At 33.8% G+C, this 23,148-nt stretch overlaps 6 protein-coding genes across 7 annotated transcripts; 3 read left to right on the forward strand and 3 right to left on the reverse strand.

The window, feature by feature from the left end:
- Positions 1-1,043: 1,043 nt before the first annotated feature.
- Positions 1,044-4,172, forward strand: LOC125808055 (cytochrome P450 714C2-like). The gene is given in 6 exon segments (XM_049487835.1): positions 1,044-1,340; positions 1,658-1,822; positions 1,825-1,883; positions 2,170-2,417; positions 3,233-3,599; positions 3,681-4,172. Coding segments are annotated over 6 exon segments (1,533 nt in total). The 5' UTR covers positions 1,044-1,072; the 3' UTR covers positions 4,107-4,172.
- An 876-nt stretch (positions 4,173-5,048) lies between these two features.
- Positions 5,049-7,257, forward strand: LOC125808058 (reticulon-like protein B2). The gene is made up of 5 exons (XM_049487839.1): positions 5,049-5,243; positions 5,824-6,004; positions 6,323-6,464; positions 6,554-6,623; positions 6,790-7,257. Exons 1-5 carry the CDS (start codon positions 5,057-5,059, stop codon positions 6,957-6,959), a joined length of 750 nt encoding a protein of 249 aa, XP_049343796.1. The 5' UTR covers positions 5,049-5,056; the 3' UTR covers positions 6,960-7,257.
- Positions 7,258-7,268: 11 nt separating this feature from the next.
- LOC125808059 (50S ribosomal protein L17, chloroplastic) lies at positions 7,269-9,321 on the reverse strand. The gene is made up of 2 exons (XM_049487840.1): positions 9,036-9,321; positions 7,269-7,831 (listed from the first exon to the last, which is right to left on the reverse strand). The coding sequence occupies exons 1-2, from the start codon at positions 9,235-9,237 to the stop codon at positions 7,422-7,424; spliced, it is 612 nt and encodes a 203-aa protein (XP_049343797.1). The 5' UTR covers positions 9,238-9,321; the 3' UTR covers positions 7,269-7,421.
- A 572-nt stretch (positions 9,322-9,893) lies between these two features.
- On the reverse strand, positions 9,894-11,955 carry LOC125808060 (50S ribosomal protein L17, chloroplastic-like). The gene is made up of 2 exons (XM_049487841.1): positions 11,730-11,955; positions 9,894-10,421 (listed from the first exon to the last, which is right to left on the reverse strand). Exons 1-2 carry the CDS (start codon positions 11,929-11,931, stop codon positions 10,012-10,014), a joined length of 612 nt encoding a protein of 203 aa, XP_049343798.1. The 5' UTR covers positions 11,932-11,955; the 3' UTR covers positions 9,894-10,011.
- Positions 11,956-15,271: 3,316 nt separating this feature from the next.
- LOC125808061 (LOB domain-containing protein 25-like) lies at positions 15,272-16,805 on the forward strand. 2 transcript variants are annotated; one of them, XM_049487842.1, is made up of 2 exons: positions 15,272-15,462; positions 16,424-16,805. In XM_049487842.1, exons 1-2 carry the CDS (start codon positions 15,286-15,288, stop codon positions 16,802-16,804), a joined length of 558 nt encoding a protein of 185 aa, XP_049343799.1. In that variant the 5' UTR covers positions 15,272-15,285; the 3' UTR covers position 16,805. The 2 variants fall into 2 exon arrangements, with proteins under 2 accessions (XP_049343799.1, XP_049343800.1); XM_049487843.1 differs by having other exon boundaries at positions 16,427-16,805.
- Positions 16,806-17,434: 629 nt separating this feature from the next.
- LOC125808057 (calcium uniporter protein 6, mitochondrial-like) lies at positions 17,435-20,762 on the reverse strand. The gene is made up of 2 exons (XM_049487838.1): positions 20,125-20,762; positions 17,435-18,238 (listed from the first exon to the last, which is right to left on the reverse strand). Exons 1-2 carry the CDS (start codon positions 20,563-20,565, stop codon positions 17,753-17,755), a joined length of 927 nt encoding a protein of 308 aa, XP_049343795.1. The 5' UTR covers positions 20,566-20,762; the 3' UTR covers positions 17,435-17,752.
- Between the last annotated feature and the right edge of the window lie 2,386 nt (positions 20,763-23,148).

Here is a 23,148-nt window from a genome sequence, read left to right on the forward strand (position 1 = left end):
TCTTTGGGTACTACGTACTATGCGGTGGAAGTTTTTTTTGTTTTTCTTTCATTATTCGGCCCGTTTAATTTAAATTTATATTGTGTAAGATTAAATTTACGTTGCGTAAGACCTATTTAAGAGAAAACACTTCTTAATCAGACTCTTTTTCATACTTAAACTTAAACGTGAAACCTCTGATTATGGGCGGAGGGATCTTTATCCCTCCCACCACAAACATTATTAGGCTATGCGAAGTAAGTTAATTAAGTGGAAAATTAACTTTATTCAAAATTGACATGCTAAGTGGGGAATGCCCAATTTTTTAAAAAATTATATTTATTTCACCTAAAAACATAAGATAGAAGTCATTTTATCTTAATGACTATGCCGGATTTTTGACACAATAAGGTGCAGACAGGTTAAATACCATTTATTTCCTACTCAAAACGATGAAGGTTAAAGTTTTCAATCCGCTTTAAAAATGTTATCGTATCCGCATTAAATCTTTAAAAAGTGCATTATTTTTAAGGAATCAATACACATTCGATGACATATGTAAAGAGTCTGAGCAACATAAGTCATTTACCGACAAAAATCAATCTTTTGGTGAATATTTTCCTTTCTATCAAGCACACCTTTAAGGACAGAAACCCAAATACGGGTTCAACTACGATTAAATAATTTTTGTTTAAACAATATATTTATGTAAGAAAATTCACTAAATATCTATATATTAAATTTAAAATTCAGATATTGGCACTTGAATAAGTTGATCGTGTTTTAAAATTTAAAACTCATAAAGTTGAAATTCTGAATTCCCAAGTCACTACATTGTCTCTTCCTTGCTTTTTCTAATTCACCTTTCAAATAAAAATCATCCCTATTTGTGTTTTAATTTTCTATTTTGACTTAGCTATGGTTACTAGAAGCACCATCCAATATTTTTTCCTAGTCTATGGGGTTTGGCAACTAACATATCATATATTTTCTCTTTCCAACCATTAATTTCTATATAAATAAAATAACCACCCCACTTAAAATCCTCCAAAACACAACAAAAACAAGAAAACTCATTGAGCCATATCCAAAAATGTTGCTAGCAATAACACTAGTGTGTGTATTTGGTTTATTGTTTCATCTTTACAATTCACTTATAACAAAGCCAAGAAAGCTCCAGTTAGCTCTTAGAAAACAGGGAGTAATTGGGCCACAACCAAAATTTCTTCTTGGAAACATCTTGGAGATGAAAAAATCATGTGAGGCTGCTAAAAAAATTGTCTCAAATGGAGATGTAGTGGACTCACATAACTGTGGAGCAACTACCCTTCCCTTCTTTGATCAATGGCAGAAACAATATGGTATGTTTAAATTTTATTTATTTATTGAACTTAGGTCTAACTTTGCTTCTGAGGTATGAGTAAGGTCTGCGTACACTCCATCCTTCTCAGACTTCATTTTGTGTGTCTATAGCGGATATGTTGTTGTTGTTGTTATAGTATTAAACTTATGTCTTCAACAAACTCTCAGGTTTAATTCTTTTTTCATAAGTCAATCATGTAAAATTTAGTTTTTTAATAGTTGGTGATAGCGAAACTTAAATCCGATGACTTCTGTTTATGCTCATACTATATTGAATTATGCGACTATCTCATTTAAAAGCTTTATTATTTAACAGGTGAAGTATTCATGTTTTCTTTTGGGAACACACAAATTGTACATGTGACACAACCAGAAATGGTAAGAGAGATCACTACTTGCACATCATTGGATTTGGGAAAGCCAACATATCAAGCAAAAGAGAGAGGCTCTTTGTTAGGCAATGGGATCCTAACTTCAAATGGACATTTTGGGCACATCAAAGAAAAATTCTTGCTCCTGAGTTGTATATGGATAAAGTTAAGGTAAAAAATAGATTTTATGGGTTCTCGATTCTAGATTAATTATTTATAAATATTAAGTGATTTTTTTTACCATAAAGATACATGATCTGACTCAAAGCTAGCTATCTGAATTTTACTGAACTTGTAAGACCAAATGTAGCTCCGCCCCTATCGGCTATCTCAAGTGCTATAAATTGTTTTAAGTGTTTAAACTATATACACTATAATAGCATAAGATACTTTTATAGTATACGTGTTATTTAACATGTTATAACAGATGATTCTGATATTTGTGGGTTTCATGTAGGGTATGATAAATTTAGTGCAGGATTCTGCATTAACATTGTTGAGTTCATGGAATAATGAAATTGAAGCTCGAGGTGGGATTGCTGACATTAAAATTGATCCAGACTTGAGAAGATTCTCAGGAGATGTAATTTCTAAAGCATGTTTTGGAAGCAATTTTTCAAAAGGAGAAGAAATCTTCTATAAGCTTAGAGTCCTCCAGAAGGCTTCTTCCAAAAGGGTCCTGTCTACCGGAATCCCCGGCATCAGGTACAATATCCCGGAAGAAAATGTAAAATTATTTTATCCCACGTTTAGTTTACAATTTTGATTCTGATATAAGGTATTTTGGGAGATAATTATAACTCTATGTGCGATAAGAATCACACCATAAATGTACTACAAAATGACACATTTGCATGCCCTTATCAAAAGCAGAGAGTTTTTCTTCCAAAGTCTTTTACGAAACTACAGGTTAAAATTGAAAACACTCCTGAACTTGGAGTAAATTATTAGTTTTGTCTCTGAACTATTGACAGTCTTAAAAACACCCTTCTACTTGACTAACTAAGCTTAGATATACCCTCAATCTGTCTCATGACATAACAAGTGGTTTCAAACTCTTGTAGGAGCATGTGACTCTTAATAAAAAGCTAAGAAAAGTGTTGAAAACACTCTAAACTTGACGAGAATTTAGGGGTGTATTTCACTCATGTTGCAAGATCGGGGATGTATTTAAGTTCAGGGTGTTTTGATGAAACTAATAATTTACGCCGAGTATAGGGGTGTTTTCAGTACTTCAATTCTCTCAGATCGAAAATGAAAGTCTATCTAATGCTTGTTTTGTATTATAACCAGAAAATCCCATTTTAGTCTGATGACATCAAATCAATATCTAGTTAGTACTTAAAAGCAAAATAGATAAACATGCTCTTTAACTTGGCCGTAGCTGAGGCAATTCGTGCGAGACACACTCAAACTGATTTGCATTATGCCACGTATAGGACGTGTGTGTCTACTTGTTCAAAATCCATAAACTAAATATCTCGACTCAATTTTATTTTTTGTGTTGTTGGATGGAACAGATATGTTCCTAGCAAGAACAACAGGGAGACATGGGCCTTAGAGAAGGAAATCAAAGCATTGATTTTGAAAATAGTGAAGGAAAAAAGAAGATCAGAAGCAGCTCCAAGTGATCAAAAAGATTTACTGCAAATGGTTCTTGAAGGAGCTACAATAAACATGAATACTCAAAATTCAATTGATAATTTCATAGTTGATAACTGCAAAAACATTTACTTGGCTGGTTATGAGACTACTGCTGTTACTGCAACATGGTGCCTCATGCTTTTGGCTGCAAATCCAATTTGGCAACAACGTGTTCGCGATGAAGTTGTGCAAATTTGTAAGGGCCAAATTCCTGATGCTGACATGATTCGACAGATGAAACAGGTACGAGTTAATTTCACATATGATCATCCGAAAAATGCATTAAGTTAACAAAAATTAGTACTATGATGTCTTCATTTGCAGTTAACAATGGTGATTAACGAATCATTGCGTCTTTATCCACCAGTAGCAGTGATATCAAGAGAAGCATTAAAAGAAATGAAGTTTGGAGAAATTAGTGTTCCTAAAGGGGTTAATCTTTGGACAATTGTGACAACATTACACACTGATCCAAAAATATGGGGAAATGATTCATACAAGTTTAATCCACAAAGATTTGCAAATGGAATTAGAGGTGCATGTGAATTTCCACATGTTTACATGCCTTTTGGGGTTGGACCAAGGGTGTGTTTGGGACAAAATTTGTCTATTGTGGAACTTAAGATACTCATTTCTTTAATTTTGACCAAATTTTGTTTATCAATTTCACCAAAGTATGTTCATTCTCCAGCTCTAAATTTGGTCATTGAGCCTGGACATGGTGTGTATCTATCCTTGAGGAAGTTGTGATCAAATAGATAGTTGATCTTGGATGCTACTTTTCTATTTATTTTTATTTATATGTAATGAGCAGACAACAGTAGCCCCGCCCTTAAGTATACAATGTAGTTTTATGTCGAAAAGAGTTAAGATGAATCTCTTCTGCCCCTATAGCCCCGCCCTTGGTAATGGGGTAATGTAACTATAACTTTTGATGCAAAAAAAAGAAGAAAAGAATATTGAGTTTTATTTAGTCTTATGTATACGCTAGCTTTCCATATTTTTTATGTGTTCACAATAAATAGATGCAAGTCGCAAATCACAATATTCATTTTATCGCAGCATTACTGAAGAAAAAGTAATCAAATATATATCTTTAAGCCAACCATACATAAGGGGCACGTCTACGAAATTATCCCACAAGTGTATTGCATGCATCGTAAATCTTAAATTATTTCACCATCCCAAAAGATATATATCTACATATATATAAGAATACTACTTTAACACGTGAGATTTGTAATCTTAAAAATAAGACATATTAAGTGTATATATCCTTGGATGACCTGACAGGGTAAAAAATTATTTAGTATATATATATATTTCCGTATATAATATAAATCCTGGAATAATGCGGAAAAAATGGGTAACATATGGTTATGGTGCAATTTTGGTCACCCCTTTGGCTCTCAGTTCGTTGGACTCTTTGAATAATTCAGTAACAGTCTTAAAACAAGAAGAGTTGAATAACTCTATGAGTCACTTCTTCAAACACAACAAACAAGAAGCTAGACATATCAAAATTAAGGAGAAAATAGAGCACGATTCCATACCCAATTCTTACTAATTAGATCTTGTACACATTTATCTTTTAGGTGATTTGACAGTATATCTATCTATAAGTCAATTGAACTTGTTCTTTTTCTTGTTGTTGATTTATTTATTTGATGAATTTGATATTTGCAGGGGAATTGATCAAAATGTCCAATCCTGTGGAGGAAATTGTTGGTGAATCTACGCTGGAGAATAAGCAAAAAGCCTTAAATCACAATGATTCTTCTTCATCATCAACAACAGATGATGATTTTAGACGTCCAATCGATAAGAAGAAGTGTCACCTCTTCGATCGTCACAAACCTATCCACTCTACTTTAGGTGGTGGCAAATGTATGTTTTTCTCAAATTCTTCATGTCCATTTTTTGAGTTTTTGATTTAAAAATGGTCTCTTGAATGTATATGATCTCTTAAGTTTGCGAAAAAATTAAGCACTTTTTGTCCAACTGACGAACATCTAAACATACTAATGATCAAAAGAGGTCTCAATTGATTATTGATGTGCAAATAGTACAATTTTGAGTTAGACGAACCTGATAGAGATCTTCTTCTTCAATTTGCACTGATCATAGTGAGAAGTGAGAACAGAGAAGTTCAAATAAAGAGAATCACTGAAAAAACAAGGTCTATCACTATCAGTAACGAAAATAGCCTCATAGGGAGGAAAACAAAAATGGGAATGTGGAAGATGCATGATATTTCCGTTAATTTAAGATGATTCATTTGGAAGTTTCGTCAGTTGGACTAAAAGTGCTCAATTTTGAGTTTTTGACAAACTTAAAGGGTCATAAGTGCTCCGAGTACTATAAAAAGGATGAAACTCAACTGAAATTTGCGTTAAAAACTCTACACTATTGATCATTCTTGAGGTAACTGATGATTATTGGTTTGTTCTGAAAATGAATGGATCAGTGGCTGATGTTTTACTATGGAGGAAGAAGAAGATTTCAGGAGGACTGCTTGCTGGTGCCACTGTCATATGGTTTCTCTTTGAATGTAGTGGTTATCATTTGCTCACTTTGATTTGCCATTCTCTCATAGTTTCATTGGCCATCTTGTTCTTTTGGTCCAATCTCTCCCTCTTTGTCAACAAGTGAGTTCACTTCCTTTCCCTTAGCAAATGTTTTTGTAGTGAAGTTTTTTTTTAGTTTTCCATTTGGTATCTGATACCTGCATTAGAGGAAGCCCCACATTTGGGAAGGGGGAGGGGGGATAAGTGCTCACTAACAAAGGCGACTCTAGACCTGTCTCAAACCTGAGACCTCGGGTTATGGATGAAGGAGTTAAATGTTGGTATTTATGAGTTGGTTCCAACCATCTGACTCTCCTCCTGATCCGCAATCATGTTTTTGCTAGTTGTGCTTCTTGCTCGAGCGTTATACTAAATTGATCATCTTGTATTCTCTGGCAGGAGTTTTGTAGAGTTACCGAAGATTGAATTGCCAGAAGAGATATGGATGCGATTCGTCCTCTTACTGAGGGATCAATGCACCTGTGTATCTGGTATCTTTCGGGAAGTAGCATCCGGAAATGATTTGAAGAAGTTTCTATATGTAAAATTTCCCACACCTTGAACTTTGTTATTACTAGTAAAGTCCATTTCAACTGCAACAAGTTCATGTGATTAAATGCTCATCTGCAGGCAATTTTTAGCTTGTGGATTGTTTCCATTGTTGGCAGATGGTTCAGTTTTCTGACCCTTGTATACCTCAGTAAGTTCTCTATACACTTCCATTTTGTTTCTGTTGGCTGCACAAGCCTAACTTACGAAATTTCCTCACTGGTATATGGAAATTCAGTAGTTTGGTTGATGTGTGACCTGTTTTCTGTGTTCATAGTGATTTACCAAGATAACCAAAATTTTCATTTTTTGGACAGCAACTGTCATGCTGTTGACAGTACCATTTTTCTATGAGAAGTATGGAGATCAAGTAGATACCTATGGAGAAATGGCTATAAAAGAACTCAGGAAACAGTATAGTCAAGTGGATGAGAAGGTTCTTCAAAAACTACCAATTCCTTTCATAAAAGACAGTAAGCAGGAATGATGCAACTCTTCTCTCAGACAGATATTGCTTCACTTCAACAGTAGATGCAGCCTTCTACTTATTTTTGTTTCATAAGCAGTACTAAACGTTACAACACTTGGTTTCATCCTGCAATATTGGCTAATTTATCCAATCTTGCTGAGACGGGTTGCTTTAGTGGCTTTCCCCCATCCTAATCTCCGTTCATGCATTTATTGGTTGATGTAGAAAAATTGTTACATTATCATGTTCTGGCAATTTCCATCAAAATAACCATATTTGATATAATATGGAGTGGTCAAAAACCAAATGCTTGAAACAGATCAAAGGTGACCAACCAAATAAACAGAGTAGTATTGCAAATTAAAATTGAACGGCATACAGGAAATTGGGATGGAATAATTGGTGAACCAACAAAATCTCTTAGATCACATCAGAATTCAGAACCAACAAAAAAGAACCTGGAAAATGAATATTCAGTTGCTAAACAAGCTCGATGTATGCCATCGGTGCATTGTCCCCTCGCCTTGGTAGAGTTCTTATTATTCTAGTGTATCCTCCATTCCTCTCTCCATATCTTTCGGGGACTTCAGCAAACAATGCATGCACTATCTGCTTCTCATAGATGAACCCAAGAGCTTGCCTTCTCTTATGGAGAGAGCCATCCTTCGCCATTGTGACCATTTTGTCAACATATTTTCTAACCGCCCTGGCCCTCGCTTTAGTGGTCTTTATACGCCCATGCTTGAGGAGCTGAGTTGTGAGACCTCTCAGAAGTGCCCGACGCTGATCAGGAGGTCTATTCAGTTTGGGGACCTTCCTGCCATGTCTCATGGCAAAAACTCGGCCACCACTATCAATAATGGTGAATGAGTCCTCAAAACTTTTTGAGTCTGCAATATAAATTAAAGGTATACTTATGGTAGCACAATATAATTTCACACACAAATTTGATCATTGAGTAATGAGAACTCAAAATTATAGGCAAATTTGATCAAAGTTAATAAAACAACAAATTTGGTATAACAACACTATTAGGAGAGTCACAAATCAAGAGCTCAATCATATGTTGCAGGCTGACAGGGAAAGATGTTCACAGACTTAAAGTAGAACATTTTCACACAAACTAAAGTACTGATACAAGAGGCTGGTTGTGAAGAGGAAACACCATAATCTGGTTCGGTTCCATCTTAAGACAAGTTTCACGATCTCACACAACCCAAAATTCACAATAACATCCGTGTCAATGGACCATACACGTCATACATGGTGGTTCCATATTTGCATTATATTGTTCTTGACATCAAGTAAAATAGGAGTCACTATTTTTGTCTATTTCGATAAGAAAAAATGATTGTACTTCTCCAGTTAAAAATTCCAAAAAGGCCCCCTTTCCGGTACCTTACTTAACTCTAGCAGTAGAAATGCAATACCAGCCGAACTATGTATAGGAGCTAATCAAGAATTCTCAATTATACGGTGATAGCAACCTCTATACATAGAATTTCCACAACTCCCCACCAGGGGTAGAGCTACAAGCCTGTCTACGTGTTTAGCAGAACCAGTAGGGTTAGCCCAGACCCTGTATTTGTGCTAGTAAAAACAGCAGTCCAGTGCACTAAGCTCCCGCTATGTGCGGGGTCCAAGGAATGACCCAACCCCAAGGGTCTACCATACGACAGTCTTGCCCTGCATTTCTGCAAGAGGCTGATTCCACAGCTTGAACCCATGACTTGCTCACATGACAACAACTTTACCAGTTAAGTCAAGGCTCCCTTTCCTATTTGTACTTGTATTTGTGTTTTAAAATCCAGCTAAGATTTAATATGATAGTATAAAAAAAGCTGTCTATTCTAGAATCTAGAACCCATAAACTGAAAATCCTAGCTCCGCCTAGCTTCCCACCCCTAAACACCACAATTAACAAGAAAAGGGCTTATAAGAAAAGGAAAGTTGGGTTTCCTTACACTAAAAAGATGCAAACTTTTGTTCATCCAAATTCCATAGGGAACACACATACAGACAATGCAACATCAATGAAATTACTTATATTAAGTAACACCCATTGGAGTGTTGTTGTAATCAGAAAATTTTTACCTTGGGAAGAAAGGGACAAAAGTGGATGGAGGGGAGCAAGACCCACGAAGGACTGAATAATTGTTGAACTGGACTTGGGTTTGCATATCCTGAGACGAGAAGGGGAAGACCCAGAAGAGAATCTAAGTGATGAGTTTGAAATTGGTTGAACTGAAGGGAGAGCCGATTTCAAGCAAGACATGCTCCAAGTTGCAGAAGCCATATCTTCCTAAGTTTGATTTCTTGCTTCTCTGGTTAATGGTTATGTTCCGAATGAGCTGTGGGTTTATCTGAATGGATAAGTGAAGTTTTAGTACCCCGATTTTACTTTATAATTTTCCTCCGCCCCTCTAACTTTTGCTTCTGTCATTTTTGACTTGCTTAATTTTTTCTTTTTAAGCAACCTGTTATAGTTTTTTCATCTACAACAATAGAGGCATAGAGGCTATTTTCGATAGACTCTCCCTCAGCTAAAAGGATTTTTTTCATCTATCACTATACTATTTTTACCCTGTTTTCTTCTACCTTCCTTTTCGACTTGAACTATATATGCGAAAAAAGTAAGTTAAAATGTGTGTAGTAGTTATTATTATGTGTTACCAGTTAAAAGTGTGTTAACAAAGAGGCTGAGATTACAAAATGTTATATCAAGTATGAAGATCAAGTAGATGCCTAATGGGCCATAAAAGAGCTAAGCAGACAATATAGTCAAGATTTCAGGTATTTGTCAGTTGAGTTTCACTTCTATATACTGAAGGTTTAAAATAATCGTTGCACTATCATGTTCAATTGCAGCAATTTCCATGAAAACAACTATATTTGATACAATATGCAGAGGTCAACTTAATGATTGAAACATATCAAAGGTGACCAACCAAATAAACAGTAACTTCAAATTAAAATTGAATGGAATAATTGGTGGAACTAACAAAATCTCTTAGTTCTCATCAGAATTAAGAACCAACCAAAAACATCCTTCAAAATGAATATTCAGTTGCTAGACAAGCTCGATATATGCCATTGGTGCATTGTCCCCTCGCCTAGGTAGAGTTCTTATTATCCTAGTGTATCCTCCGTTTCTCTCCCCATATCTTTCCGGGACTTCAGCAAACAATGCATGCACTATTTGCTTCTCGTAGATGAATCCAAGAGCTTGCCTTCTCTTGTGAAGAGAGCCATCCTTTGCCATCGTTACCATTTTGTCAACATATTTTCTAACCGCCCTGGCCCTTGCTTTAGTAGTCTTTATACGCCCATGCTTGAGGAGCTGAGTTGTCAGACCTCTCAAAAGTGCCCGACGCTGGTCAGGAGGTCTATTCAGTTTGGGCACCTTCCTGCCATGCCTCATTGCAAAAACCCGGCCACCATTATCAATTATGGTGAATGAGTTCTCGAAACTTGTTGAATCTGCAATACAAATTAAAGGTGTAATAATGGTAGAGCAGCACAACTTAACATGCACAAGCTGCATTAGTAAAGTAAACTTCTTTTTATAAAGGCAAGCGTAAAATTGACTAAATAAGTAAGCCTCAATGTTCATGAGTCCAACTGATATCTCCCTAGGAATTCACATTTCTGAGACAGTTTCAAATCTCAGACATCAACATCTTCAACACGATGTCTCAACATCATCGGCTAATCAGTTCGCTCAAGTCTCCTTCTTCTGTTAATGTTACAATTATCACAAGATCTGATATATAGATAACTAGTAGCGTGCTTGTAGTGATACAACATCCATACATCAGACTCTATGTAAGTTTGAACCCGTGTTACACTACCTAGTACACAAATATTATACATGTTTTTCACATTTGAATTATTTCATTCTTGACAACCCAATAGAAACATTGTGACTTCTCCAGTTAGACACCCTCTTCCCTAGAGGCTAGAAGTACCTTGATTACCATATCGCAATAGTAATCTGTAGCCACTATCAATAGCATTTTCACACCTCCCTACCTTAACATCCCACAAACTATAATGAGAAAGAATAAGAAAAAAGCTAACCCTCTCGCCTAGTAGGATGTAATGAGGCTAGTCTCTCTCAAACCCCACTTGAACAACAGTGAACTCAAATCTAATGAAGGAGATTCACAATTCAAACAAAGGTACACGGTATCTTTCCAACCCCTTTCTATTTCGAGTCCCTCCTTTATTAGTACCATTACATAGCTTGAATGCACCAAGGGAATGCCTTCCACCTCCATGCAAAATATAGCTTGGCTTTCCTTACACTAAAAGATGCAAACTTTTGTGCATTCACATGCTTCGGGGAACAAACTAACACATAATGTGGCAATTTCAACTAGCATACAACCAAAAATAATGTAGACATTGGCAATCATAAGAAAAAACCAGGAATTCTAATAGGGATTCAAAAACTTTCAAGAATGCAACCCCTTAGAATTGAACTAGCAACCAAAAGCAAATTCTCAGCCACATTTCCCTGTACACTAGAAACTTCCTTATCTTAAAAGGAATTCAACAATTTATCTATACAAAAAAATAAAAATCATCTGTTTCAATTGAACCGCTTCAATACATGTAGTTCCTCCCCTGTTTCCAAGGGCAATGTATCAGTATGAGTCATCCAACCCCCACCTCCACCCCTTTTTTGAATACTAAAAGTAACACCCATTGGAGCAAAAGGTACAATGATGGTATTAAAATTTTGAAATTTATCTATTTGCACAAAGAGTAATCAGAAAATTTTACCTTGAGAAAAAAGGGACAAAAGTGGATGAAGCGGAGCAAGACCCACGAAGGACTGAATAATTATTGAAGTGGACTTGGGTTTGCAAATCCTGAGACGACAAGGGGAAGACCCAGAAGAGAATCGAAGTGAAGAGTTGGAAATTGGTTGAATTGAAGGGAGAGCTGATTTCAAACAAGACATGCTCCATGTTGCAGAAGCCATATCTGATATCCTCAAGCTTGTGTTCCTAATGTTCTCGTGGGTTTATCTAAATGGAAAAAGTGAATTTTGCTACCCAATTTTGCTCTATATTTTCCTTCAGCCCTATACTTTTGCTTCCTGTCATTTTTAACCCACTCACTTTTTTTTCTTTCGAAATAGCCACGATTTCAAAGGTTAGGTTGTGTTCGGAATTTTAGTAGTTCATTTGGTTGTCTACGTGAATATTCATCTATAAAATTTGGCGGCTTCCTCTTAACATATACTCCATCTGTTTTAATTTATTTGTCTTTTAAGAAAATAAAGAAATCTTTTAAATCTTGTGATATTAAACTAAAAATATGAAGAATGTACCAAAGTGTCTTTTATAGTCTCAAACATGTCATTTTGAAAAATTAAGATTCAAGAGATTTCAGAAAAAGGAAAAGAGACGCTTTTTAAATGGACTAAAAAAAAATAAGACAAATAAATCTCACATTGGCTTGTGCATGAAATTAGCAACTCTCTTATTTTAGTGATTTACAAGAATAAGAAACTTATTATATTGTTTCAATTTTAAAAAATTTAAATTACTTTCATTTTGAACTCACTAACTCTAATTGCATCAATCTGGTCGTGACCCTTGAGAAGCCCAAAAGATAGAGGCGTAGAAAGTTTCATGAATGTGGAGGCCACACATAAGATCCCAAATTTTAGGTGGCTGATCGAGAAATTTGAGTTGATTATGATAGGAAAGTGGTAATCCTTTGGGAATGACATGCAAATCTTTTAAAGTTTTGTGATCCCACCCTTTTCATTCCTTCAAAAAGCATTGGCGAATCGAATGCAGGTTCGATCGAGCTTATTTAGTAGTATTTTTTGTTTAAATAGTGTATTAATATTAAAAAATTTATTAAAATCTGATTAGTAATTTTTTAAGTTATTAATTTAGATTTCAAAAAGTTAAAAATACTGATTCTACCTCTCAGGATCCTATGAGAATTTTGTATCAGTTAGTACATTTTTGCTGTTTGATGTACAATATAATTGGAAGATAAAGCCACTTATATGAAAGGCAATTAGGCAGCCAACCTATAATAGCAGAGAACAAACAAAACATAAAACAACAAGAATGTTACTACATTATTGAAATTGATTTGATAGACACAAGATAGCAAACGTTAAGTACGTACATGTGACATTATTAGTATATATATACTTAAATAAGATATCTAATTCGTACTAGAATGAAGCTTTTCCCCCCTTTTCCATCAGAGTAGGGAGAAGAGTGAAAATTGAAGAAGAAGAAGGGAATGTTACACACTTTATAAAAATAAATAGTCGTGAGACAAAATTTTGATGTCTTGTTTGATTATCAAGTTTGGGATAACTTATCTCATCATTTATATTGTAGTGATGAGATAAATTATCCCATATACATGTTAGGATAACTTATCTCAGAATAGCTAATTCCTAAATAATTAATGTGAAAAACTAAGAGAGGATATGAGATTCTCTATACTAGCAAGTTAACAAATGCAAGTATATAAGAAAGTATACATTAACAACTCCTGCCCCTTCACTACCAAAAAGAAATTAAAAATCCGAGCTAAATTCTTCGCTAAATTACTTGTAGCTAAAATAATTTTTTAATGCTTCTCCATTTAAAATAAGATTAGCGATGAATTTTTCTTTTAGCTACAATTTTATCTGTCACTAATTCCTGATTTTCTTTAGTACTGAAGCATTATGCTGGCTTGGTCCAACATCATTACAGTGGCATTCCGTCACTATTGGAAATATAATTTTTTTCCACTGTGATTCAATGAATAATTTATGATGTAAAATGTGACTTTTTCTCTCATTTCCCGCCGAATCAGACCAACTTATTATGAAAACATTGAGAAATAAATTCTTACTAAAATACTGAAATTTCCTAAAAAATATTTTTGTAGGAAAACACTATTTATTTAGAAACAAAATTACAAAAAAACTTGGGTCGATCTCGATTATAAAGTCAAAAGTGTTACTTAGCAGTTTGCAGTCTAAACAAGATTTTAATGCAAAAAACTCTCGGTAGGTATTTAATTAATTAAGCTCTATAGTCTATGATCTATATCATGCATGAGATAGTTTTTACAGAATAAAAATGTCTTTTATTAGTGTGAAGGAGATATATTCGTGTCATTTGATTTGATACTGTTTCGCAGGAAAAAAAAAAGTACTCCCTCGCTTTTAATTTATTTATTTGATTTTAACTCGTCGTATAATTTTTCTATTATTATATTAAATTAAAGATATATAGAATGAATTAGGTCCTTCAATTTTATGGTCTTAAGCATGTCGCGTGAAAAATTATAATAAAAATTTATCAAAAAGAAAGTACCTTTTGAAACGGACTAAAAAAGGGCAGAAAAACAAATTGGTACGAAAAGAATATATAACGTGGAATTGATCCATATTCCATGTTGTTTGAAAAATAATGTGATCATAAATAACTAATCTATTTGATACAGAATGTGAGTAGAACTTTTTTAGATCTAACTCTGCTTATATAACCACAGCATCCGACTATAGAAATTAAAACTGATTTTGCAAAATATAAGTTCAAAGTATTTTTAAAACAAGTTTTTTTTTTAATAAACGGCAGCAGAAAGGTCATTTTCCCTTATATATTGTCAAATATATATCGTCTCAAAACGTCTTTCAATTAATATTAAATCAATATTGTCACCTACAATAATCATCATTTCATTCATATATCACCTAAATTATTATGGACCGTCACGTGTGAAGCTTCTTTGTCGTTGTCGTACGTACTTTGTAATATCACTAGCCTCTTAATCATTCACCCAATTATCCACACAATAATAAGTAGAAAAAATATACACTATTATATTTAATATATAGTAAAAAAAAAAGACAATACACTATTAGTAACCCTCCATGAAATAAGAAATCTACAACGATCAATAAAATAAGACAAATAACATGCTATAACAGATCAAGTCAAGCTTTTTTTTACTATTCGAATACATATAAGTGAAACTCAAAATATACTAGTGATGAATTGAGATGAAAAACAATAATTGATGTAAATTCTCCATGTCAAGCAGTTTCCATTTTGTTCAATGAATTTTGTCAGTTTGAAAATGACAATGGGAGATGTGAAGGTTTTATTACAACTTGCAAGATCTTAATTAATTAAAATTAGGATCTCTAAAGATTTTTTCTGTTCTCCAGCTAATTTTGTGGACCCTATGCTTTACTTTATTATGTCCTTAAATACTCAATTAAGTAAGTCCATTTGTGTTGATTAAAAATAAATAGTATCAAATTAGGCAAGTTTTTTTTCTTAATATAATATATTTGTGAGTGATGAATTCTAGATTAAGCAAGAAGAATAAACATATGCCATGTTCAGCATGCAAGCTTCTTCGTAGGCGATGCACTAAAGATTGCATTCTCTTGCCTCATTTTCCACCTGCTGAACCACATAAATTTATTGTTGTTCATCGTATTTTTGGTGCTAGCAACATCACCAAAATGTTACAAGTACGTACCATTCGTAATATTTATTTTATTTATTCTCGTAGTTTCTTGTTCTTCATTTTCTATTACCACATGTGTTTTTTTGTGCTTTCGGTACCACCTATGAACTGTTTTCCATATTGTATTTATAATTCGTTGTCGTCACTACTATCATTTTTGTTTTCAAATTTCAAATTGCTTTGAAATGCTTTACTTGACTGGAGGGTCTATTGGAAATAAGTATTGATAAAATCTGCATACTTTATACTCTTTTCAGATTTCATATATGAGTTTATAATGGATTTGTTGTTGTCGTTGTTCTTGTGGTATCTCTGTGTCTCTAGACTAAGTTGTGCGTCACACTGGCTATCTATCATCTCCGACTTGTGCTATCTGCTATCTCCTACTAGGATAAATGTCAAATAACTCTACTACCGTGACTTAAATATTTTGGAAGAAATCACCAAAGCCTTTTAATCACTACTTGAATTTGAACCATAATGTTTAACTTTATATTATATATTATACACAATGACAAGAGTGCTTTTAAGTGTAAAGAACTAGCACATTCAATTTTAACAGTGCAAAAAAAAGAAATACACAAAAAAAAGTCATTAAAAGTTAACTACAGAACGAGCTTATAAGATAAGTAGAATTGGTTGAAAAGAAAATAAGGCTGACAAGATGTTATAATAACGTGTTAAATAATACACCCATAAACGAGCCATCAGTAACGGAACCAAAATTGTCATGAAATGAGTTCAACATATATTATATTTACGTATAAAATAATTTTAACCTTGTATACATAGCATACCTGATGAAGTGAGTTTGGATTGCATCCCCTAAGTTGCGTCTCTATATATGATAAACAGTATATATAAGTTGAATCCATATAATTAATATAATGCTAAGAGTACTAGTTATAGTGATGCTTGAAGAAATGAACTTTTTTTGTGTAGTATGTTTGACATTAATTTTTCAGCAGGAGATACCAATGGATAATAGAGAAGATGCAGTAATCAGCATGGTTTATGAAGCTACAGCAAGACTCAGAGATCCAGTTTATGGCACTGTAGGCATTATTTCTGCCCTCCAGAAACACATATTTCACTTGCAATCCGAGTTAAACGAAGCTTCAGCTGAAGCAATGTCTCTCAGAACACAATTATCCAATGCTTCAACATCCTTACCCTCATCGTTACTGGAAGTTTCTCCATTCACTCCCGAGAACCACGAGTTTCACCATTCCCAGAAGTCGAGCCAGCAAAATGCATATTCTAATAATGACTTGCAGCTTCTACTTCCAGAAGCAGCAGACTATTGTTTCCAAGAAACTGATCAAGTTCTTCCACTGCCTTACTAGAAGAACATATAGTTCTCCCAATATGGACAACAGAATGTCAATATTTCCCTTTCATTTAACAAACACATTCTCATGTTTTCTCCTTCCATTGTTGCTCATCTAGTAAAAAATTGTAAGACATTACTACAGAAACTGTACTGCATGAAATTGAAACCAAATAAGATCACAATTTCAAATAAACTATGAAAGAAAGGTCACTGAAAAGTGTGCATAATCATCGTCATTGACACATTTCAGTATCATTAACCGAAAGCCAATCCAAACAGGGGCATAAATACCTCGATGATGACAATAACCCACAAAATGTAACTATGATGACTGCCCGTAAAAGGGCTTGTAAAAAGCCTGGGCATTCTAATCAAAGAGAATCTTCTTATGCAATCAACAACAAGAAGATACCCAGTGAAATAACATGAGTGGGGTCTTGGAAGGGTAGAGTGTAAGCAGACCTTACCCCTACCTCGTGGAAGTAGAGAAGCTATTTCTGAAGGACACTCGGCTCAAGTGCAGCAAATCAAAATAGTTATGAAAAGGAAAAATGCAATGAAGAAGACAAAGCAACTAACAAGGAAATCTTCTTATGCAATCGATTGCATATTTTTGAATCCTTTACTGGGGTTATCCAGAAGATTGAACATTCAAAAATCATTAATATAACATCAGTATCTTGTTACAACTTTCAAGTATATATAACAGGACAACAACAGCAGAGTAAAAGGCTTGAAGGATATTGTGATGGACAGAACTACTAACTAAGCCTATCTTGTAAAGAAGATTTAAGAAATATAACCTTCAAATTACAAGGTAAAATCAGGGATGATTGTTAACAACTGAGATATTCACCCTCCGTGACAAAATGTAGGGCTTACATTGGCTAAAAGGTATGAGTTTAGTACGGATATAATTATGTGAAAAGCTGGGAGGAAGAGGATCAGAGGCCAACATGATTTAGTGATGATGTAAAAGATCCTCGGGTTCCAGCTCCATTCCTAACCGATGTTTAATGGAAGATTGACTATTCACTGGTAATTTTATTTTCTTTTGTAATTCAACAAACCTCTGAATATCAAAATCATGCTTCTTGATCAGCTTCCTCTGCCTTGAGAGGAAAAGCCTCTTCAGCACATCTTGGTATGATGGGTCTCTAGAAGTAACAAGGAAGTAAGCATAACCTATTACTATTCCAGCAGAAGTTGTAAAAAAAGCAATTGGCTCCATCACATCCCAAGAGAATTCCCAGAACGTAAGACGGAAGAAGAGCCCGACCTGCAAAAGGCCAGCCCCTAAACCAGCCCACAAAACGCGGCGCACATGCCTATGGGCAAGCTCATCTATTTTATCCTTCTTCTCCTGCAGAATCTTTAGTTCCTCTATTGTGGGGTCATCTTCAGGTAGAAGTGCTAATGGAACTGCCTTTCTAATTTCATCCACTACCTGAAAAAAGAAAAGAAAAAGGAAGAACATGAAACTGAATATTTCAATAGTGAGAAAGCTTTTAAGAGGGCAGGCTAGAAATGGACTTCCTATTAAGAAATGTCACTCAAATTCAGATCCACAAACAACCAAGTATGCATTTAGAACTCACACATTCTTTAGTTTCTATTAAGCGAGATAAATTTGTGATCAAAGAAAGCATAGTTCTAACTCTTTCATGATTTCCTAATTCTCGTTATCTCATTAAATTAGAAAATAAGTAATTGGACGATGTTATGCAAATAGAGAAGATACAAAAAAAGACCCCTAAGTTCACATAACTTAGTTATGCAAATACTATGTAGTTTATTGATAAAATAAGTGATGGGTAAAACTAAAAAGTATAAATAAAATAAGTGAATAAAAATAAAAATGATTGAAAAAATGGTGTTATACACGTGTCAAGCGTGTTATAACGCTCCTGAGAATTAATCTAGGATTGTTTGGGGAACGGTATTAATTTCACTTCAAACTAGAAAGGGGGTTAAATAAACGCCCTATAGTTGCAGTGCTAAACTAAATTACGTGGACAAGTTTGGGGGAGATGTTATGCATTTTCTCATGCAAATACAGAAAAGAAGTAATTGAAGCATGACATGTCCATGCAAAATAAGGCATATTTACACTATCAACTAATGGACAGAGAATCTACCAGATTTCGGGGAATAAAAGACAATGTCCACAATAAGGTAGTAATGGAATGACCAAACTAACAAGAGTTTGTTCTCCACTATCCTTATAGTCTTGCATATAGAAAGCCTATTCAATAAGTTTCAGCATGTAACCAGCATATCAAACATCACAATCTCCAATCACCACCACCACCCCCTGCCAGACTGCCTTAGACCTTTCTAGGTGTTTCTCATAAATTTTCCCATCAAAGGCAGGACATTCACACTTATTGGCTCTGTAAGTATATATTGATCTAAGGAAACTGTGATTCATCTATGAAACACATCGGTTAATCCAAGCTCACACCATTGATTGATACCATTTTCACAAATTAGTGATTCCAATTTCCTGATGTAATTAACACATACTAACCATTAACGGCTAATTCTTAGGATAAACTAATCAATATAAGTCCTTGTTACATTGCATATATACCAAAGGCAGACGGAAAAAGCAGAACAAGTGAGCAAAGCTAAAGAAACTATGTCGATCATCATGCTGGTTCTTGAAATTTTAGCATATGCCACTGATTGTATGCTTTACTGTTTCCCCTTCTATGTTGCCGGTAACAGATTCTCCTCACAACACCCAAAAGAGAATAATATTCCTTTCCCCATCTTAGAGGGCAATGAAACCAAACACCAAAGCATTACTCCCAAAGATCTCACCTTTTTCATGATCTTATTATTTAATTTTTTGATGACAAGGCGCAGCCACTACTCTTTGGGTGCGCACAGGGTAAAAGCCCCGCTCCTATGCAATAGCTCACAAACCAGATAGAAGAGGTAACCCGCACTAGGCAAGCCCGATGCAACGAGCTCGACCCAGAAGGCAAATCCCTTGCTTTCGCTGGCAAGGGGTTTCAAACTTGAGACCTCCAACATGGAAGTCCCAAGCCCAAACCACTGGGCCACGCCGAAGGGTTGATCTTATTATCCTGATGTTGTTACTACTTATGACTTCATAAATGTTCTGTTTTTGCTTTCCTTGAGCCGAGGGTCTATCGAAAACAACCTCTCTACCTGTCAAGGTAGGGGTAAGATCTACGTACACTCTCTGTTTCCTTAAATATACCAATCATCAATCAAACACCTTTTTAAGCAACCGCAAATCCCCAAAACAATGAAAACACATCCATGAACATTAAAAACATAAGAGAAAAAACAAATAATCACCTTATCAGGATGAAGATAAACTTTATCTCTGAATAGCAATATAACACCAGCCTCATCAAGAACTCTAGCAAAACCAACAGCTTCATCATGGGTTTTAGCCACACCCATATTCTGACACGCCTTTAACAGATCCATATACCCAATAACCTCCGTATTCTTCATCCCCAATTTCCACTTCAGCTCCTCAACATTCACCAATCTCATCAACCTCTTAGCTTCTTCATGAGTAATACTATCCCCATTCACATTCCCATTCTTGTTTTCCCCACTTCCATTTGACCCAGAGCTAAAATAGTACCCACCCACCATTCGGGTCGGGCCACAATAGCACCCGAACTTATAATCCACACCAAAAAACGGCCTCATCCCATTGTTAATCGTATTTGTCCTAGCAACCGATGTAAGTGTCCGTTTCAATAAATTACAGGAATTTTTCCACATCTTTGACAAATTAAAGTTGAAATTGGGAATAAGAGTTGAAATTGTTGAGAAAGAGAGTTTTATAAGAAACGAGAATGGCGGTATGGTCTTGTAACTGTTGAAATGGAGTTTACGAAAGCCATCAGAAGTCCGGCAAAATGAGAGAGAAAATAGGGTTACGAGCAACGCATTTGACACGGTCACACGCTTCAATTGATGCGACACATGTTCTTTTACGAAACTTCCTAAGTAATACAAAACATTGTAGTGTCAAGTGTGTGCTCTTTTTTTAATTTTTTTTGGATAAAGTGGGTCATTGAAAAGATTTGATGCCTCTAAGACCATGGTCTAAAATTGATTTGATGTGGTTAATTCAAATTTATATTTTATGTATAAAATTCCTCTCATGTGATTTGAGATTTTAATAGATTAAATTATTATAATTATAATATTTCAAAAAACTCGTTCTTAGTTTTGATGGGAGGTTGTTATAAAGTAGTTAGATGTTTCTTTAAGGATTCAACTAGAGAATGAAGAAAATGAAAGACTTTTTTGAGACAAAGATAGATTGTCAAGAACATTATCACTCAACGGAATAAAATTATTCTAGGAATAATAGGTTGATTCTCCCCAATAGTTCATGTCGGTGAAAAGGTTTAAGTTTAACCATTTTGAATAACGTTTGCATCCTATGTATTAATACCGCGGTTGCTAGCACAAAGTTAGTTGATGCTTTAAAAAAAAATGTTTTTGATAGACCTTTACATGAGAGAAACTTAAACTTAATTACTCTTGTAAAAATTTGTTCTTCTTCCCAATCATTCACGTGTCATATTTTTTCATTTAAACACCCCTTAAAATGTGTTTTAATATTTGTCAAGCACTTCAAAAAATTAAAAATTTACTTAAAAGTAGATTTGACCAACTTTTAAGTCATCCAAACACTCTCTCAAGAGGGTGATTATACATACCATAATTTGTATGTTGTTAAAAGGGACGATCCCCTTTTATTACTTTATTATTATTTTTATATTATTAATAAAGCGAAATAATTGCTTGACAATGAAGAATCCACTAACAAACATGGCAGGAATAAATTCATGTCATAGACTTGATTTAAGAAAAAAAATTTTTTTTTTAATCTTTGAATAAAATAAAACAAAGATTCTTATTATTGGCATACCTTTCCTTGATAGTATAAAAATTATTCTGACTCAAGTCCCTTTGGGTGATGTTATTCGTTTAAGAGTTTATGTTATAATTTTTTTAAAATAGTTAATACGATACAAAATTATTTGCTTTAGTACATAATTAAATCCTTTTATTTTAATATTATAATTGAAATAGTGGATGTGTGTTGACTGGACACAAGTATACGAAAAAGTAGGTATTTACAAACAAAAAAAGTCAGTCATTTTTTTCAAACGATGAAAGAAATTCAATTTCTTGGCAAGGCATGTCAAATTTGACTTGCACGTAGGGCAATTTGAATCCATATTAATAAAATGAGTCTATTTTATTCATATTTAATGACGTGGGTCGCTCATATTTTAATTGATTAAATATGGGCATCAAACTATTTTAAGAGTCTCTTCAAATATGATCAAAATGGGTTAAATATGGGTATCCATATTGACCCATAATAGATCACTTAGGGTCTGTTTGGAAAGACACTTGGTAATTGGAATTGGTGTAATTACAAGGGTAGTAATTACCAGCCTAATAATTACACTGTCTAGTAATTACACTGGCATGTTTGGTTCCCGCAGTGTAATTACACTGTAATTACCCATGTCATGTTTGGATGTCATAGTGTAATTACATATGTTTTGTTTGGAAGCACAATTGCAATCATAAAATTATAATAAAATTTAAAAATAAAAATTAATTATTTAAAATTTATACTAGACAAATAAGAAACTTTATAAATGACATTAAATTAAATATTTAAGATATATATTATTTTTTGAATTATATTAATTAATAAACATATTTTATGTAACTAATATTATGAAAAAATAATTGATTTATATTTTTTCAAATTAATATATTTCAATTGAATTGATCGTAACAACTAAAAGTATGAAGTTTCTACGAATATCATGAAATGAATGTTTGATAAAAAGAATAATATATAAATAAAATGTCATACATTATTAAATGTTTGATAAAAATATAATTTATCAAGTCTAATTAAAAAATGACGTGCAATGTAAATTCAATATTACTAAAACAAATGAAACTAAAAATATAACATAAGTTATAAATTCAAAGCAAAAAATTTAACATAATACTCTTATAACAAATTTCAACATAGCAATAATTATGATTTATTTTATTTTTTCTTAATAAAGAAAACGTAAGTCTATAACCTTACTTAACAATAAATTCTATTTTAATTTAAAAATTCAAATACTAATAAAACTATGCCAATGAGAAAATAAGCATGGCATTAAGAAATAGATAATACGAGAAAATTATGGAATCACGTAAAGTAAAGTTCAGAACAAGAAGAAAATCAAATATAATAATAAAAAATAAAAAATAAACTTTTACAAATTTTTAGAATAATAAAAAGAAAAAAAGAACTTAAAATAATAGAAG

This window comes from Solanum verrucosum, unplaced genomic scaffold (genome assembly GCF_900185275.1).
Source record: "Solanum verrucosum unplaced genomic scaffold, falcon-dt-bn FXZP01000183.1, whole genome shotgun sequence".
NCBI lineage: Eukaryota > Viridiplantae > Streptophyta > Magnoliopsida > Solanales > Solanaceae > Solanum > Solanum verrucosum.

Coding starts and splice junctions, on each gene's coding strand:
- LOC125808059 (XM_049487840.1), bottom strand. CDS start 9,237: ATGGCTTCTGCAACTTGGAGCATGTCTTGCTTGAAATCGGCTCTCCCT. Junction 7,832..9,035: donor TTTGTCCCTTTCTTCCCAAG/GTAAAAATTTTC, acceptor TTTATATTGCAG/ACTCAAAAAGTTTTGAGGAC.
- LOC125808061 (XM_049487842.1), top strand. CDS start 15,286: ATGAATTCTAGATTAAGCAAGAAGAATAAACATATGCCATGTTCAGCA. Junction 15,463..16,423: donor ACATCACCAAAATGTTACAA/GTACGTACCATT, acceptor TTAATTTTTCAG/CAGGAGATACCAATGGATAA.
- LOC125808058 (XM_049487839.1), top strand. CDS start 5,057: ATGTCCAATCCTGTGGAGGAAATTGTTGGTGAATCTACGCTGGAGAAT. Junction 6,005..6,322: donor CTCTCCCTCTTTGTCAACAA/GTGAGTTCACTT, acceptor ATTCTCTGGCAG/GAGTTTTGTAGAGTTACCGA. Junction 6,465..6,553: donor ATTTGAAGAAGTTTCTATAT/GTAAAATTTCCC, acceptor GCTCATCTGCAG/GCAATTTTTAGCTTGTGGAT.
- LOC125808060 (XM_049487841.1), bottom strand. CDS start 11,931: ATGGCTTCTGCAACATGGAGCATGTCTTGTTTGAAATCAGCTCTCCCT. Junction 10,422..11,729: donor TTTGTCCCTTTTTTCTCAAG/GTAAAATTTTCT, acceptor TTTGTATTGCAG/ATTCAACAAGTTTCGAGAAC.
- LOC125808057 (XM_049487838.1), bottom strand. CDS start 20,565: ATGTGGAAAAATTCCTGTAATTTATTGAAACGGACACTTACATCGGTT. Junction 18,239..20,124: donor TTTATCTTCATCCTGATAAG/GTGATTATTTGT, acceptor TTCTTTTTTCAG/GTAGTGGATGAAATTAGAAA.